At 58.2% G+C, this 18,361-nt stretch overlaps 3 protein-coding genes across 9 annotated transcripts in view; 1 reads left to right on the forward strand and 2 right to left on the reverse strand.

Annotated features, from left to right (window-relative positions):
* Positions 1 to 10,129, reverse strand: part of CAPN15 (calpain 15) — a 30,447-nt gene extending 20,318 nt beyond the window's left edge. For 2 of the 5 annotated variants that reach the window (XM_066383048.1, XM_066383046.1), the window contains exon 1: positions 9,880 to 10,127. The gene's annotated coding sequence lies outside the window, so the exon portion shown is untranslated. Of the gene's footprint in view, positions 1 to 1,247; positions 1,340 to 9,879 lie in introns of those variants that run through there. The other 3 variants (XM_066383045.1, XM_066383049.1, XM_066383047.1) reach the window with 3 other exon arrangements.
* Positions 2,995 to 10,008, forward strand: LOC136404351 (collagen alpha-1(III) chain-like). Its single transcript, XM_066383670.1, has 3 exons — positions 2,995 to 4,821; positions 9,284 to 9,506; positions 9,644 to 10,008. The coding sequence occupies exons 1-3, from the start codon at positions 2,995 to 2,997 to the stop codon at positions 10,006 to 10,008; spliced, it is 2,415 nt and encodes an 804-aa protein (XP_066239767.1).
* A 5,163-nt stretch (positions 10,130 to 15,292) lies between the features above and the next one.
* Positions 15,293 to 18,361, reverse strand: part of RAB11FIP3 (RAB11 family interacting protein 3) — a 99,642-nt gene continuing 96,573 nt past the window's right edge. For all 3 annotated transcript variants that reach the window (XM_066383065.1, XM_066383064.1, XM_066383066.1), the window contains 4 exons: positions 17,960 to 18,097; positions 17,577 to 17,732; positions 17,315 to 17,455; positions 15,293 to 17,234 (listed from right to left, as the gene is read on the reverse strand). In XM_066383065.1, the coding sequence (XP_066239162.1) occupies positions 17,121 to 17,234; positions 17,315 to 17,455; positions 17,577 to 17,732; positions 17,960 to 18,097 (549 nt within the window). In that variant the 3' untranslated portion in view covers positions 15,293 to 17,120. The remainder of the gene's footprint in view (positions 17,235 to 17,314; positions 17,456 to 17,576; positions 17,733 to 17,959; positions 18,098 to 18,361) is intronic.

Raw genomic sequence — 18,361 nt, forward strand, 5'->3', positions numbered from 1 at the left:
CGGCAACACTAAGGAACCCCGTCTGCAGGGTGCTCGCTTTTTGGCTGCTGTGTCCTTTTGTTGTTGTTGTAATTTTCATTTGTTAATTTTAGCAAGAAAAGGAGAGAGGAAGAGACAGGAACATCGATCTGTGCTTAAGACCCAGCAGCCAAGCCCTGGCCGGAGAGTTCGGCTGGTTAGAGCGTCGTCCCAAAAGCACAGAGGTCGCCGGTGTGGTCCCGGTCAGGGCACACACAGGTCGATGTTCTTGTCTCTCTTTCTCTCTCCTTTCCTCTCTTGCTAAAATAAACAAATAAAAACATTTTGAAAAAAGAAGAGCATGATGTACAACACGTCTCCGTCTGCAGACAGAAGCCAGGGAGCACCACGGGCAGGGCAGGACCCAGACATGGCTGCCCCCAGCCCCACCACCCCCACTGGTCCGCCAGCCCTCGCTCGGGAAACGCTGCCCTAGATTTAAATGGGGCAGTGGCCTACATCTGGCCCTGGAAGCTCGAAGGTGGGACTGCTGCCTCCCCCAGAGGACGGGGTGTTTGTCAATCCACAGGGGCTCACAGGGCTGTCTACCCACCAGTCTTAGTGAGAGGCGTGTGCCCAGCCTGGCACTGAAGACAGCTGGGGCCCGTCCAGCTAGAGTGGTGAGTACATGAAAGGCGAGATGAGAATGACCATCTCCACAGGACCCTGCCTGGGTGCGCCTGTCTCGGGCAGGTAGTTTGGATCTCAGGAGCGGCCCCCAGTTCCCCTGCCCTCGCTGCCCTGTGGGCCCTCTGAGGGTGAGCGCTGAGACCTTTGCATGCGTAAGGCAGGAAAGAGCACTTCCCTGTGGGTGGCGGGGAGGTCACTCCTACCCAGTGAGTTTACCTGGCCCAGAGATGGGGGTGAGCAAACGCCAGAAAAGCCTGTAGCCATGGAGGCCACAGAGGGGCCGGTGTGGGCCACAACCAGATCCCAGTGGGAAGGGATCACTCACACTCCTGGGGCTCCTTGTGAGTCTGCGCCCCCATGTTAACCCGTACGGCACAGTCCCACTACTGCTTATCAAGATCCACTGTCCCACCCTGTAACAAGAGTCCTTCACGAACTATAGCAACCCAACAGGCCACCTGAAGTCAGTCCCTGGACAGGGACCCAGGAAAGGAACAGAGGAAGAGCTGCCCAAACAGGCAACGTCAAGCTCTTCTGGAGATTTGTTCCCTGTGCCTAAGGTGCCATGGCCACCCACCACACTCCAGAATCACACCCACCGGACGCAAGGCCGAGCCCATCGGTAGGTCCCCGAAGGCCGCAGGAGGGCTGCCACGACGGTGGACAGGCTGAGGACGTGAAGCTCCTGCCCGAGTGATCCCCTGTCCCAACCAGAAACCAGGCTGGGACCCCACCCTGGAGCGGGCCGCACCCCCGGGAGGTCCCAGACTTTGACCTCCCCACCCCTGGGACTGGCAGGGCAGCATTCTCCTGCTGCCAGCTGCTTCCTCAGAGGGCAGGGGCGCACCCACATCAACAGCGCCCTTAAGAGGTGGGAAGACAGCAGGGCACAGAGTCAGGGGATGGGCCCTCGGGGACACCAAAGCAACAACACAGGGCCCAGCAAAATGTGTCTGCCTTGGGGTGCACCCGGAACGATAGGACCATGACGCCAAGCCTCACACAACGCTTGCAAGGCTGTGAGAAGCAGGCTTTGTCAGGGCAAGGGTCTAGGCCAGTGGTTCTCAAAGTGTGCACCCTATGGTATTCCAGAGAAATACGTGCCTGTTGGGGACCAAAAAACCAACATGGTTTTTGGAGTTTAGATTTTTGGGGGACAGGGGTGTGGGGAATTGGCTGTAAGCTGACAGTCTGCCCCCCCCCTCACTTGCCTGATTAGACTGCAAAAGGCTGTTAAGCTGTGGTGCTGGATTGTTTACACTACCCCCCATGTTCCCCAGAAAGACTGGAGGCAAGTTTCTTCTATTCTTTGTTTGGTGTAAAGTTAAGATGATATGTATGGTGGGGGTTTTGGATTGATGGTTAAACATAAGGAATTGTCTCTTGAAGCCTTTGGATTTCTATAAAGGAAGAATACGTGGCAATATCTAAAAAAGCTTTGAACATTTTACTACAATTTTCAACATCCTATTTATGTAAATTAGGATTTTCTACTCTCAACACAATTAAGAGTAAAAAGAGAGGAATTCTTCAACGAGGAAATGAGAGTTTGCCTTTCAAATATATGCCCAAACACTGAAGAAATCGCTAGGACACATCAGGCTCATGTTTCTCATAAACACAAGAATGAAAAAACTTAGCACATTCATGCCAGGACCTGCCGAATTTACTAAATCTTACTAAGAATGTGTGTGTGTGGATATATATATATATAGAGATAACTTGTCATTTTTTTATTTTCTAACCCCTCTTTCTACGAATTCTAAAAAGCGTAACTCAAAAAATGTAACAAAAATGTTTTATAATGTCAGAATAAATTTAATTTTGTTGTATTTATTTAGTTTAATTACCATAAAAGCACGCCTGGATTTTATATTTTTTTCTTTAATATTTGACTTAATTATTATAACATATTTCTCAGAAATTTGTATATAGTGCGCCTACAATTATTTGTAGGATTTTAAATGTGCCCCGACTTAAAAAAGTTTGAGAACCACTGGTCTAGGCAGTGGTTCTCAGGGGGGTTCTGTCAATCAAGGGCTCAAAGGAGAGGCCCCGGCACCCCTGCAGAGAGAGGGGTGCCCTGCTGCACCCCAGTCCCACCACTGTACCATGGTCCCATAGCCCCAACCAACCGACAGCGCTTGGGAAGGGCCTCACCCTCCTGTGGAGACGCATGAGCTCCCTTCCACACCTGGCTCAGTGGCACAGTGAGCCTGCTAACAACACATCCACTCAGAAGACATGCCCCCCTCTCCTGGAAGGTTCTGGACTCTGGCCCTGAAAGAGCACACCTAGTCCCTAGGGCTAGGCTTAGTGGCTCAAACCAGAGTCCGTCAAAGAGTGATGGTGGCCAGCCATGTGGTTCAGGCTTGGTGGCCATCTGCGGCTCTTGTGCTGGGCTGTGCTCCCACCCCGAGGGCCGCGCGAGGGCTGCCCCACCTCCATACACAAGGGTCTGGACAGGGAACTGCTCTCAGCTGCCCTGAGAATAGTCCTGTGGGACGACATATACCCCTCGGGGACTACATCTGTCCCTCACCCAGAGGAGACCAGAGGTCCCAGGTGGATGGACACAGCTCGGCCCCTCAGGGAACTACATCTGTCCCTCACCCAGAGGAGACCAGAGGTCCCGGGGGACGGACACAGCTCGGCCCCTCAGGGAACTACATCTGTCCCTCACCCAGAGGAGACCGGAGGTCCCGGGGGACGGACACAGCTGGGCCCCTCGGGGACTACATCTGTCCCTCACCCAGAGGACACCAGAGGTCCCGGGGGACGGACACAGCTCGGCCCCTCAGGGACTACATCTGTCCCTCACCCAGAGGACACCAGAGGTCCCGGGGGACGGACACAGCTCGGCCCCTCAGGGAACTACATCTGTCCCTCATCCAGAGGAGACCGGAGGTCCCGGGGGACGGACACAGCTGGGCCCCTCGGGGACTACATCTGTCCCTCATCCAGAGGACACCAGAGGTCCCGGGGGACGGACACAGCTGGGCCCCTCGGGGACTACATCTGTCCCTCACCCAGAGGAGACCAGAGGTCCCAGGGGACGGACACAGCTCGGCCCCTCAGGGAACTACATCTGTCCCTCACCCAGAGGAGACCAGAGGTCCCGGGGGACGGACACAGCTCGGCCCCTCAGGGAACTACATCTGTCCCTCACCCAGAGGAGACCGGAGGTCCCGGGGGACGGACACAGCTCGGCCCCTTGGGAACTACATCTGTCCCTCACCCAGAGGAGACCAGAGGTCCCGGGGGACGGACACAGCTCGGCCCCTCAGGGAACTACATCTGTCCCTCACCCAGAGGAGACCGGAGGTCCCGGGGGACGGACACAGCTGGGCCCCTCGGGGACTACATCTGTCCCTCACCCAGAGGAGACCAGAGGTCCCGGGGGACGGACACAGCTCGGCCCCTCGGGGACTACATCTGTCCCCCACCCAGAGGAGACAGAGGTCCCGGGGGACGGACACAGCTCGGCCCCTCGGGGACTACATCTGTCCCTCACCCAGAGGAGACCGGAGGTCCCGGGGGACGGACACAGCTCGGCCCCTCGGGGACTACATCTGTCCCTCACCCAGAGGAGACCAGAGGTCCCGGGGGACGGACACAGCTCGGCCCCTCGGGGACTACATCTATCCCTCACCCAGAGGAGACCGGAGGTCCCGGGGGACGGACACAGCTGGGCCCCTCGGGGACTACATCTGTCCCCCACCCAGAGGAGACCAGAGGTCCCGGGGGATGGACACAGCTCGGCCCCTCGGGGACTACATCTGTCCCTCACCCAGAGGAGACCAGAGGTCCCAGGGGACGGACACAGCTCGGCCAGCGTCTCACGGCCTGGTCCAAGCCCTGACTTTCCCTGGCCAACCAGGGTGGCAGGTGGGGCCCCGGGAAACAGGGCCTCCCTTAGCTGGCTCTGCCCATGGCAGAGGCTTCCAGGAAAAAGTGTCAGGTGGGGCAGGGCTCCAGGTGAGCAGCCAGGCATCCATCAAGAGTCACCTGGACCCACACCCTGGCACCGCCTGGCCACTCGAACTTCCAACCACTGGTGCAGGCCGGGTGGCTCTGCACTCACGGCCCTCTCCTGTCCTTCGTACACATGGTGCGCGCGTCCGGATGCCCGCCTTGCCGCAGCCTGCCCCGCTCACGCCCCTCTGCCCTCAGGTAAATACCAAGGCCAGCCACTCCCGCTCACAGGGCCAGCTACCGCCAACAGCAATGTCACAACACACCTGACCTGTGGTGATGCAATGGCTAACGCGTCAACCTGGAATGCTGAGGTCGCCGGTTCAAAACCCCCAGCTTGCCTGGTCAAGGCGCATATGGGAGTTGATGCTTCCTGCTCCTCCCCCCTTCTCTCTCTCTCTCTTTTTCTAAAAATGAATAAAAAAATTAAAATAAATAAATAAATAAAACTATCACAACACTGCTGCCGACCTCTGAGAGGAAGACTGGAAAGGTTCTGCTGAGAATCAGTACTGAAGCCCCCCAAAGAGCCAGGCCGGGGCTCCAAAGCATAACGACCACTTTCCGTTGGCAAGCTTGGAGAGAAGAACTGCCCAATCCCTGCCCAGCTGCCCAGGGTCCGCGGCCCAAACACGCCACAGGGCAGCCACTCCTGGTGTTTCTGGACTTCTCTGCACGGCAAGTACTTTGGTCCTGAGGGTTCTGGTGGTCAGCTCTAGGACAGAAGTCGGGGCTCCTCGCCGCGTGGCCCACCCCGGTTTCCTCAGCCTGCTCTGAGCACCTCTGAGACGCCTACTGACCCTGGGCGCTGGGAAGGACCAGCAGCTGACAGGTTCGATTTGCTCTACTGTCTGAGGCAGCTGCTTTCTGGGGTGGGAGGAGACAGATCTCTCAAAGTCAAAGGCAGAAGTGAGGAGGCTGGAGAACCACCACACAGGATCCTGGGGCCGCCTCCAAGGAGGTGCACAGGGTCACTGTGTCCTCTTGCGTCTTTGGAGCGGTACACGACCTCAGTTATGCATCGTAAAAAATGGGACTGTTTTCTACACGGTACTATCAAAGAAACAGGGACGCTCAGAATTTCAGTTTCTAGTTTACAATTTCAATATTGGTTAATGTTGAATACTATTTTTTATTTATTGATTGATTTCAGAGAGAGAGAGGAAGGGTGGAAGAAGAGAGAGGAGGAGAGGGGGAGGGGGAAGGGGGACAGAGGGAGAGAGGAGATCAGGGGGAGGGAGAGAGGAAGGGGAGACAGGAAACTGATCTGTTCCTGTATGTGCCCAGACCAGGGATGGAATTGGCAACCTCTGGGCTTCGAGATGAAGCTCTAACCAACTGAGCTAGCCGGCCAGGGCAAATAATATTTTTAACAGGAAAAGAGAAGGTCCCAGACAAGCATTCTTGTTTTTGGCATTCTGCATTTCTGGTTGCCAAATAGTGGCAAGAGTAGCCCTGGCCCAGGGAGCCCTGCTGGCACCCACCAGCCCAAACCGTTTCACGGGGGCACGGAGCATTCCAGCCTTCAGCTCACCCCGAAGGGAAGGAGACGGGGAGGATGGGGCTCTCTGCAGCTACCTCCCCAGAATGCCAGGGGCTCTAGGACACCCTGCCTCTCCTGCCATGTGGCCGGAGGGCAGCATCGGGCAGGGGCATAAGGTCCGAGAGCCTTAATCTATCTGTAGGAATTTAATTCCAAAGGGCAACTTTTCTGAAAAGTGATGTGGGGGGTACCGGCCTGAAGAGGAATTCCCTCTGCTTCAGGTTTAAACTCTAAGGGCGTAGAAACAGGAAGCCGCAATGACTGCCTTCCTCTGGACACAGACACACGTGACAATTCCAAAAGCAGTGATCAACCTGCTTTCCTCCTAGTATCTATTTTTTAAAAAATGTTGGTTTTAGCCCTGGCCGGTTGGCTCAGCGGTAGAGCGTCGGCCTAGCGTGCGGAGGACCCGGGTTCGATTCCCGGCCAGGGCACACAGGAGAAGCGCCCATTTGCTTCTCCACCCCTCCGCCGCACCTTCCTCTCTGTCTCTCTCTTCCCCTCCCACAGCCAAGGCTCCATTGGAGCAAAAATGGCCCGGGCGCTGGGGATGGCTCTGTGGCCTCTGCCTCAGGCGCTAGAGTGGCTCTGGTCGCAACATGGCGACGCCCAGGATGGGCAGAGCATCGCCCCCTGGTGGGCATAGCGTCGCCCCATGGTGGGCGTGCCGGGTGGATCCTGGTCGGGCGCATGCGGGAGTCTGTCTGACTGTCTCTCCCTGTTTCCAGCTTCAGAAAAATGCAAAAGAAAATGAAAAAAAAAAAAAATGTTGGTTTAAAATTTTTTTTTCCATTGATTTGAGGGTGTAGCAAGGAAGGGGGGGGGGAGAGAGAGAGAGGGAGGGAGAGAGAAGGAAGGGAGGAACAAGAAGCATCAACTCCCATATGTGCCTTGACCAGGCAAGCCCAGGGTTTCGAACCCATGACCTCAGCGTTCCAGGTGGACACTCCCCTGCGCCACCACAGGCCAGGCTCCTCCTGGTATCTTGCAGCACCATCCAGGCACATCCTTCAGCCCGGCAACCAGAGAAGTGGGGACACAGCCCTGGAGCTCCCTCAGACTTCAGAAAAGACAGAACAGGGTGCAGAGAAGCTGGAGTGTGATGGTGTTTGCAGGACAGGAGGACTGAGGGCAACATGAGCGTGCACTCTACTGTCTCCTGGGAACCCGCCCCTGCTGCTGCTCCTGGACACGTCACTGCAGAGGGACAGTACGTCACTGACCTCCAGAGTAGCCCCTCATGCAACGGAGGAGGCTCCAGACTGTGCATCCTGGGTTAGGCCACCTCTGTCTTCCCACAGACCCCTGGCTCTCTGCACCCCGGTGACAGGTCCTGTCCTGGTGGCACCAATACAGCCCTCTGCAGAGCCCGCACTCAGACCCCTCCCTGGGCTGCTGCCGTAGCCCATAGAGTGGCTAGGTGTGGCTAGGCAGGTGCCCACACCTGAGAAATGAAGGCAGCACAGCCTCAATCCCCGGCCTCTATCGAACGCACTCAAAAAAGGTGGAGATCAGCAAGTCTACTAACTCATCCCCAGAGAGGCCTCGGGGTGCCCTTCCAGATGCCCCAGGAGTTCCCCTTGGGCTTCAGAGTCAGGGTGACTAGAGTTGCCTGCTGGCAAGCAGCTCACAAAGCCATCTACTCCGTGTGAATGAGACAGTGTTGGGCACGGCGAGTTGGCATGTGCACGGGCAGCCGGGACTACATCAGAGCCCAGCACACCCTCCCAGACAATCTTGACAGAACAGGAAGGAAAGGAAAAGAGAGAAGCTGCGTCCACACTGAGGAGTTCGGCAGAAGAGAATCAATGAGAAATAAGATCATATTCTTGCTTTGAGTCAGTCCGCTGGGTGCTGAATAATGGGGCACAGGGTGGAACCAGAGTCAAGGACAGTGAGGATGTGCCAGGCGGTCCAGGCCACAGTGGGGAGGGAAGAGGAGCTGGCTAAGCCCAGAGCCGCCTCAGAGTCCTAGGGGCAGGGGATGTCCTTGCTCAGGGTCGGGTGTACTTTTAACATCAGATAAAGAAGCCACCAAACCCACCCCACCAGCCCAAACTGTTTCCACTTGAGCATGCCATTTGCCCCTCCAGCACCCTTCTGTGCCGAGGTGGGGGTGGGGTGACTGGCGCACTGAGGGCCAGACCACAGGCCGCTACATCCCAAAGGGCTGTAACTGTGGGTAGCTGGCCCTATCAGGTTCTTCACCCATCAGCTAGGGCCTATGAATATCTGGGTTTGGGGGCCTATTTTAGGGCTGCTCCCCAGTGAAATGGGCTTCCCAAAGTGCTGCCTAGGAGACAGGGACCTGGGCAGCTTGGTGCAGGGCCTGAATGAAAAGAGCATCAGCCAATGTTACCACTGGTAAGCCAGCCAAGCCTGGCCTCTCTGGTGAAGGGCAGAGTACTGGGAGCTGCCAGCACCACTGGGGGCGGGGGCAGCCTTAAGCAAATACAGGATCAGGGGGCTTGGTCACTTTCTGTTCTCAAAGCCCAGGTCTGGGGTGCTCAGAGCAGACACAAGATCAGAGACCGTAGGTCCCTGCCTAAAGCCATGGGGCCAGCAGGGGTTAAACCAGGTTCTCAGAAGGTCACCAAGTCATGAGTTTGTCTGCTCAGGAAAAGCAGCTCCAGAAATTCTGAGATGCTGAGGGAAGGGGGAAGAGAGGAATGCTCTTCCTGGGAGCAGAATGATCTAGGAGGAAGTAAGATGTGCCCATCACCAAGGCCAGGCTGCACTGGCTTCCTGCGAGACCACCACCAGGCCGCAGGGCTGGGCGCCAGACTCCCCTGTCCCTCTGAGGCTCTCCTTTTGCGACCTGGGCTAGGAAATACTCTCTCTCTCTCTCTTTTCACTCCGAGGAAAGATGAAATTACCCCACCACCATGCCCAGTCTGGGGGTCGGAGATACTCTCTCCACACCTGACACAAACGAATCTCCGAACCTGGTAGAGGGGAGTCCCTATTGGGAGTAGCTCAGACCCAAGTGGGCACCAAGCTTAGCCCACTTTCCCCACAGGATGCCAGGGCTCCGAGTTGCAGGACCCCAAACTCTCTGGCCTGGTCTCACAGAGATCCTGTTGCCTGCAGTCTGGTCACAGACTCCTCTGCATTCAGGGGTCCCCAAGAGCACCTAGTCAGAGCCACGCGACCACACAACAAGGCTTCACTCCTCAGGACCAGAAGGGCCCCTCTGTGGCCAACAGGAAGAGCTCGGTAACTTCCCTGAGTCGCTCCAGCACCAGCCCGGAGATGAACGGGGAAGAGGAAGTGCGGGGTGGCCAGTGGGCACAGAGGGCGCGCCTGCGCACCCCCCACTCCACTGGGCCGCCCCCAGGCGGTGCCCAGAGTCCCTCAATGGGGAGGGCTGCGGGCACCATGGGGCACATCCCCTAATGCAGCTGAACCAGGACGCTGCCTAGAAGATAAGGGCACTCAAGGGCAGGCAGGGACTGAGGCCGTCGTCTGTGTCCACAGCAACCACAGGCTGGTCTTCCAGCGACTCAGAGGACCCGGTCCCCGCCGGCTCCCCTCTCCCAAGCAGCGCACCCAGCCCAGCCCGGGCTCTGGCCAATGCCCAGGAGTCGCCAGCGAGGCAGCAGGCTGACCCTCGCTCCGAGGCTGGCAGCCCTGGCGCTGAGAGATGCTGCTCGCCAGGCCCGGGCTCCGGCGAGGGTCCAGGCCGCGCCCCCGGCCCGGCTGGGCGGACTCACCTCCGCAAGCCGGCGGTGCTTCCTCCGTCTGTGCGGCCTGGGCGGCGCGGCCCCCGGCCCGCTCGCCCCTGCCGGCCGACCTGCAACTTCTGCCACTGGCCACGCTGCCCCGCCGGCCTCCGGCACTGAGTGAAGGAGCGGCCGAACGCCCAGACCCGGCAGAACCCGGCCCGCGTCCGGTGTCCACCCTACGTCACCTCCGTAGCGTAGAGACCGGTCCGGGCCCCGCGGCTACGGCGCGCCCGGGGCGCACGCGGCGCTGTGAATAGCGCGCCGGGACTACTGTTCCCACAGGGCAGCGCGGCGCCGTCCAACGCGCGAGGAGATCCGGGAGTTGTAGTCCTGGGAGGCGGCGGCCAACAGCTGCACCCACTGGCGCCCTCCAGGAGCCTGCCGGCTTCCTGGGCCTCCCCATCCACCAGCGCCACTGGGGACAGCTGTGCCCCGGACCCCGGGGAGTGCTGCGTGCTGGGCTTGGCAAGGAGTAGCAAAGGGGGTGCGCCGAGTACGGGACTGGGACTAGAGTTTCCAGGGTGCTCTGCGAGGACGGAAGGGGCGGGGCCTCCGAGTCCTTCCCAATCGAGGCGCTTCAGGTTGCGCCTTGCGGGCAGAGGCGTGAGGTTCACGGTCGCTGACCTGCTGCTTGAATGAGCGCTCGGCTGTCTTGACCCCTACGTGTCCACGGGGCTCGTAGACCTCATTAGCTCCTTCGAGAGCCACCTCAGTCCCTACCCCACCCCCTCAGGTGCCTCAAACCATCTCGGCAACTTCTCCGTTCCTTGGTTTCCCACAAGGGCTTCACGGTCAAAAGCTACAGTTTTGGTGGGACCGACCTGGGTCTAAGACACAGCCTTGGCACTTGAGAGGGTTACTATGTGTGGCGGCTGTGGAATCACTTGACGAAATGAGGTACCGCCAGAACGTGTAAACCAGTGGCTGGCAGGAAGGAAGCCCTAAACTTGGGGAGCTGCTGTTCCTCCATGGGGACCTCTGAACAGAACCCGCGCCCCTGCACGAGTTTCCTCGGGTTCAGTCTCCCTTTACGTCCCGTTTTTCTGCACTCCCGAGGTCACTTTCAAGCCCAGCAGCCGTAAAACTGGAGCCCCCTGCCATTTGTTGCCTAGATGCCCTGTAGGACATGCAGGAAAACTCCGGTGTCAACAGCTTATCCCACACAATTGAAGCAGAGAGGCTGCAGTGAGAAGTGGAGATGCTGAGGGCAGAGCCCCAAGGACTCGGACACTCAGGGACATGTGGGGAGCCTGAGAAGGCACTGGCCATGCAGAAGGAGATGCAGAAGCAAGGCCCATCAGCTAACATTCAGAAAGTGTTTGGTTGTGGTCCAATTCTGCCTGGAGATGGAGTGGAGTTTGACAAACGGGAGATTGGATGATGTTTACTCCAGTGCCCACAGAGGCTAAGCTGACCTCAAGAGGACCTACATGGACAGGACTCTGTTCTCCTGGGAAGACATTCAAGCCCCAGGAAAACATCTGTCTTACTCTCCAGGTGCTGCAGTGTCCCAGTGGAGAGGCTTGGGCTTTCGCTGTAGCCAAGGCAGCGCTGCTTCCAGAGAGCTCTGAGGTGACAAGCGGCCTGTGGGGCACGGGGCTGTAGAGTGACTCAGCCCACCCCAGCTTCCTTTCCTGCAGGTAGGTGACAAGGAGGCTTCCAACCGTGTGTGGCTGTGGAATCGTGTGAGAGGACTGAGTCCAGGGCTGACCCCACAGGTCCCTTTCCCTCTCCAGCCCCTCCCCCTGGAGATGGTCAGGACTGGTGTCCACAGCCCTGTAACCATCAGCAGAAGGAACAGTTGACATTGGGCCTGGTGATCTGATGGCCCAGGTTCCTGCCAGCTCACTGCAGATTTCTGAGGAGCCAGGCCTTACACCGGGGGTGCAGAGAGCAGGAGCATCCCAGCCCTCTCCCCCGCCTTTCTCTTTCCCCTCTTCCCCGCAGGTATGCATCCACTGAACTCTAAGGGACCCCACAAGATGTGCAACCGGGGAGCAATGGGCAGCAGCAGCTAACCCCCTGAACCTGTCTCCAAGGTCCTCTGTCCTTTGACTGCTCAGTGAGCCGACAGCAACCCCAGCCAGGGTCATTTCTTTCCCGTAACATTTCTAGAGAGCCAGGGCAGCCTCACCTAGGCTCTCCCCTATTGTGTTTTCTACCCTAAGCTCTTGTTTCACTGCCCCCAAAGGGAAGGGGAGGGGAACAGGCGGGAGGGGAGGGGAGGGGAGGGGAGGAGAGGGGAGGTGTGCATTGTCCCAGGGGGGAGCTGGAAAAAAATGGGCTCCACGTGCAGTGGGTGGCAGGAGGACGAATAAGATGAGGGACATATCTGTGGAGTAAACCTGTGATCATCTGCAGTATTCTGAGGCACAGAGGTGTAAATTTTAAATAACTATAAAGCAGAAGATAAGTGACTTCTGACTACCCAGACCTTGGCCAGTACCATCCCAGCTGGAGGACACCACCTTTCCCAGCGTGGATGCTTCAGCACTGGCCCCTCCACCTGCTGGCATTTCAAAGACCAGGAGATGGCCCAGAGAAGGACCCTTACTTTTTACCTGCAAGGGCATCTCACAAAGCAGATGGTTACAGGTCATTTCATAAAATCAGCCAGCACACGAGTTGTGTTGCTCCCAGCACAGGCACATCTTGGCCTGCCTACTGGCCTTGGGTCCCATGTGCCTGTCACACCAGTGAGAGTCCTTGTGTCCCTGTCCTGCTAGAAGCTCTGTTCCACAGGGCATCTGGGCACATTGTGTTCGCTGCTGTGTCTCAAGCCAAGGACAGTGTGGGCACAAGCAGATTTGTGCAGGGATGCTTGAATTAATGTTCTTTCTGCTCAGCCCTTCCCAGACACCTGCTGTGGGGGGAGACAGCTGATTTTATGAAATGACCCGTAACCGCCTGCTCTGCGAGATGCCCTCGCAGGTAAAAAGTAAGGGTCCTTCTCTGCGCCATCTCCTGGTCTTTGAAATGCCAGCAGGTGGAGTGGGCAGGTGCTGGGGCAGCTGAGCTGGAGCCACTCTGGTACCCCTTCTCTATTGTGGACAGCTGGAGCAGGCCTGAGCTGGGGGCCCCAGCCAGTGCGCATGGCGGTTGGAGGAACCAGGACCTGCCATGCACCACCTGCCAGATGTCTTCTTCCAGAGGGGCAGGGCCTTGCTCTGTGCTCTTCTGTCAGACAGAACTGACCGCTGGGCAGGGAGGTGTTTGTGGTCAGGTGCTTCAGGGCTAGGGGTGCAGGATCCCCACATGGGAGGGATGCACTCAGGCCTGAGGGGTGCAGGTCTTGACACTGGCCTCACGTCTCACCATGGCCCCCCTTCAGCACACTCTGCGGTCAGCCAGCACCCCCCCCCCATCCTGCCCTCAGATACCTTCTGGAAGAAAATTTCTAGGTTGGCCTTCCTGGGCAGCAACCAAACACTGCCCTGTTTCCATTCACAATGGGTTTTCATCCTTTGTTCCCACACCCCACCCTGTCCCAAAGGTTTCCCGGTGGAGCTGGAGGCTCCTGGAGGGCCAGGACAGGGATTTCAGCATCAGCTGCTGTTGGGCCCCTGTGTATAAACGTGGGAAAGGCCCTTACTGGGTAGTTCAGTGGGTTAGAGTGTTGCCCAGGTACTCCAAGGTTGCAGGTTCAATCCTCAGTCAGGGCACATACAAGAATCAACCAGTGAATGCATAAATAAGGGGAACAAATCAATGTCTCTCTCCCTTCCTTTCTAAAGTCAAAGTTAAAAAAAGAGGAGAAGAAAATCTAACTTTAAAAAGGAGTGGGAATGAACTGGAGGGGCTCGCAGGCCTCAACAAAGTGGAGGAAGCAGCTCCTCCATCCCTGGCTCTGGCCTCACCTGATGGAGTGGACCCCTCCCCACTTCCAGCTTCTCCTAGGCAGAGATGTGACCGGCAGGTGCCAGATGGACAGACACAAGATAGGTGGGAGGACAGGTGTCATTCTCAAAGCGAGGCACTGGCCTGTACCTGGGCTAGTGGAGACCCCACACGGCAGCCTGTCTGGGGACAGAGCCCTCTAGGACCCCCTCTGACGTGCTGAACCCACCGCAGCAATACTTTGGTGCCCTCCAGTGCTGAGCAGGCCTTCCATGCAGAGCTCCACCAGAAGCCTGGGGGTGAAGCCCACACACCAAGCTCCAGCCCCAGGCTGCCCTCCTGGCCAGGATTAGGCCCTCCTGGTGGCCTGATGCAAATCCAGTGAATGGACTTGATAATGAGAGAATGCTGGACCACCTCTCTGATGGCAGCCTTGGGAGCTACACCTTCTAAGCCCCGGGAGCACCGGTGTGTGTGTGGGGGGGGACCTGGCCAGCAGCACGTGCAGGGCGGAGTGCTCCAGACTGTCCTGGCCTTCCCCCGAGTCCTGGTGGGATGTGGGCTCCAGGCAGAACGACACCCTCCGCGTTTCTTCCTCGGCGCCACCCCACACAGTGTCTGGGCCTCCCCCTGGGTACCCCTAGCGTTGTTCTGCTACACCCCTAACAGATGAGGCCTGGGGGCCCTGCTTGCTGCAGGCCAGGCTGTGGCCACCACCTGTCGCCACCCTCAGGTCATCAGCCCCATAGAAGAAGTTGGAGCCAGCGACCTGAGCTCAACTCCCTTCTCTGCTGGCTGGGTGGCTGGGGGTGCCGTCCTCGGCCTCCCGGGGCCTTAGTTCCTCCACTGGTGTCTGGCGTGCAGTAGCTTGGTGTAAGGAGTAGGGGAAGGCGCACTCTGCCATTTCTGTGGACGCCTGGGCTGGGGAGTCATTTTGGAGACTTTTAGTTAACAAGCCTCTTCAAGTCAGATCTGGTCACTTACCTTTAGTAACCTTCTCGGAGGTGTCCCTGTGACCACAGTAGCAGCTAAGCTCTCCTCCCAGCCTGCCTCCCCATTTTGTACCTCCCTTCAAGCCCAAGCCTGACAGGGTCTCTTTGGCGCCTTTGGTTTGGGTGCTCTGCATGGCCTCCCCTGGGCCCCTCTTCATCCCTGATTGCGTATCCCACAGGAACAGCTTGTGCATGAACCCAAGACAAGCAACGCTGTCCCCGCCTCGGCCCAGCTGGCCCTAGGTGCCATGTTGGTAGCCAGGATGCACTCAGGGGCCAGGTCCTGCCATGATATCCCCGTCCCCGGAGCCCACACGTGGCCCTCCCCCAGGAGCGCCCTTGGACAAGCTCTGCTGGGCCCAGGCTGCAAGTGCCATCTCAGGACCTTTGGGAGACTCACAGGGAGGCCAGGAGGGGCTGGCTCGACTAGGTGGTCTCCTGCTGTCTGAATTCAAGTGACACCTGGCTCCCGGTACCCTAAACAACACCATCAGGGGCTGCCACGTCAGGCCGATGGCACCCCCCACCCCACCCTACCACCCTCCCCCCGGAGGAAGGAGCCAACCTCTGTGTGTACAGCAACAGCTTTAATCCGTGGTGACATTGTCCTGGCCTTGCCCTTCTACATCTAGGCCGCTGTCACTTTGCCTGGAAAAGTCTTTCTTGAGAGGGTGAAAGCGGGGTCAGTGTGCAAGTCAGTGCCTGGGTGTGTGACCCATCTCCCGGCAATTAGTATTTACAGTTACAGTACTGCTGAGTGATGGACAGAAACAGACCCAGGCTGTGTCGGCAAGGTCAGCCTGGGTGCAGAAGCAGAGTTCCCGTGTTTATTATTATACATACATATATATATCTCATGTGTATACACAGATAGTTTTCTCTCTTGGAAGTATTAAAAAAATTGATCAACCTTCAATCTATAAAAAATACCTACTCTACATGATAGAAAAATCTCTCCTCCAAGTTTACACTGATTTACACCCAAGGCTTTCCCCAAAATATACAATACGAGGCAACGTCTTAAGTCATAGTGTATCTGGGCCATGTGGAGGACGGAGGGGTGCTGGGCAACACACATGCTGACACGCACACACACGTGCATACACCTCATACACACGCTCGCACCAGCGGTGGCCAGTTTGTGTGGAGGGTCCTGGCCCACCTGGGAGCAGCACTTGGAGGCTCAGAGCCAGTGCTCGGGCTCAGGTGGGCAGCAGGTCAAGCATCCCTGTGGGGGTGACACTGCTGTTCCTGGTAGCGCAGGTGCCAGGCAGTGGCAGCATAAAGCTGGGCACGGGTTTCCTTAGAGGAACCTCCAAGCCACTGGGAAGGCCTTGTTCTCTGCTCTTGATCTGTGTCCTGGGAGAGCCTGTTCGCCTGGCGGCCTGCGGAATGCACCTGGGGAAGAATGATGACTTCTAATGACTTCAGACTCCTAGAGGAAACATTTGGACTCTGGCCTGGGAAAGTGACACTTCATCGGAGGCAGCCAAGGTCTGCACAGGGAAGGGAGTGGTCCGGGAGGCCAGGAAGGCCGCACCCATGGGGAGGCAGCACCTTGCCATGGCCCTGCCTGCACCCCAGGAGCTGGAGGGGCCTGCCATGTCCACCCCGTCCAGACAGTACATTCCACACCATTACTCTCAAGTCCTCAGTTCAGAGCAGAGGCTCCTACCCAAGCTCCCACAGGAGGATCAGAGCCCCCAGAGGTTATGTTGCGAGGGTCCGACTGTGGGAACAGCCACATGGCTGGAGGCCCCTGGGCCGGAAGCTGGACTGAGATGCCCCTGTGGCCAGGGGACGTCCTGAGCAGCTCAGGGAGATAGCTCCAGAAGAGCTAGGGGGAGGGGTTCCCTGCAGCTCGGGTCAGGCCCCGCCTCTCACGGGCCTCACTGCCTGTCTGTCACATACCACCACATCTGGTACGAGGGTCCCGGGGCCTCCAGACTGCCCAGGAGCGGTTGAGACTTGGGTGGCACCAAATCAGGGTGCCCCTGCAGACATAGATGGCTGCACTGCAGGTGGGAACCCATTTCCTTCCTTTCTTCCCTGACAGGGCAGGGCAGCGCAGCGGGGGGGTCTACTACATGGGGGGGGGGGCTCACAGACAGGCTCATCCCAGCCTGAGGCACTGTCCCCACAGCTCTGCAGAGAGCAGGGGAGCAGGGACAACCAAAGCTGAGAGCAGGCCCCGTCTCGCCAGCACCTGCTGCGGGCTGCAGTCCCGGGGCTTCCCTTTCCTTCTCCCTCTTCCACCACCCCACCTGCAGGCGTCCCAGCTCAGCTGCGTGCTCTGGGCTCGGTGGCCATGGGATCTGCTATCCTTGGCCCACGTGTGCCGTGGCCAGCTCTGGGGTACTGGTGGAGTCCGGAATCACACTGGGCTGGGCTGGCCTGCCTCTACTTGACCTCCAGGATGGATGGGTTCGTCTCCATGATGGCCACGATGATCCTGTCAATGTAGTCCTGCAGGCGGAAGTTGATCTCCTCCTGCTTCTGAATCGCTTCCATGAGCTGTGGGATGAGCAAGGGGTCAGCACTGAGCGCACAGACTGGGGGCACCTTCACGTCCCAGGCCGAGGGGTGCGGGTTACCTCATCACGGGAGACCGAGCTGATCTCTGCGGCCAGGGACTCGGAGAAGGACGTGGAGAAGAGGTTCTTGGCGCCCTGGATGCTCAGGTTGATGATCTGCCCATTGAGCTCATCGTTCTGCTCCTTCAGGTTCCGGTTATCCTGGGGTGGGCAGCACGACAGCGTCATTCCTGGGCTGTGAGCCCCCACGTACCCCTCTTCCCAGGCCAGCTGCCAGGCTTCTCCCGGATGGGAGGGCAGCCCCTCAGCCCCGCAGCCGTACCTGCTTCAGCCTGCGGACCTCCTGCTCCAGCTCGCTCTCCCGGGTGCGGCTGTTGTACTCCTGCAGGCCCACGCTGCTGCTCCGGCCCCGCCTCTGCTCTGCCTCCAGCTTGAAGAGCTGCAGGTGCTCTAGCTGCTTGCGCAGGTCCTCGATGAGCTGCGTGCAACCGCGGAGTGAGCAGGGTCAGCCCAGCCCCGGTCTCAGAACCAGGGACCGGGCACCATTTCTGAGAAGGATGACAATGCCACACTTCTCAAATGCCATCGCGCACCCAGCACCTCTGCCCAGCGTGACGGTTAAAAGCGGCCTGTGCACGCCACGTGGGCCCTGTGGATTCCGGGGGCTGGCAGAGGGACAGCCAGGGCTCCTGGGTTTGTGCTCACCTCCTGGGTTGCCTCCTTCTCCTTCTGGAACTGGTGCCTCTCGTGACTCAGCCTGTCTCCCAGCTTCTTCCTGTTTTCCTGCTCGTCATTGAGCCGCAGTGACAACTCTTCGATTTCGTCCAGGAGCTTCTGCTTCTCCTGCAAAGCGAAACACTTGCCATGGACTACCTCGCCTGTCACCACATACTTGTGGCTTTCCTCAGCTGCCTGTGTCCTGGGAGTCTCAATTCACTGACATCCACAGAGCTGCGCCTGAGCCTTCCTGTCAAAGCCAAGGTGCATGCACACAGGCCTGTGCCGACCCTGAGCGCAGCACCCACGGAAGGCGGGCCGGGGCGCTCTTGGTGTGGGGCGCCTCCCCCAACAGTACAACAGTACTGTCTCTAAGGAAAGGCAAGAGAG

This window comes from Saccopteryx leptura, chromosome 4 (assembly GCF_036850995.1).
Source record: "Saccopteryx leptura isolate mSacLep1 chromosome 4, mSacLep1_pri_phased_curated, whole genome shotgun sequence".
In the NCBI taxonomy this organism is placed as follows: domain Eukaryota; kingdom Metazoa; phylum Chordata; class Mammalia; order Chiroptera; family Emballonuridae; genus Saccopteryx; species Saccopteryx leptura.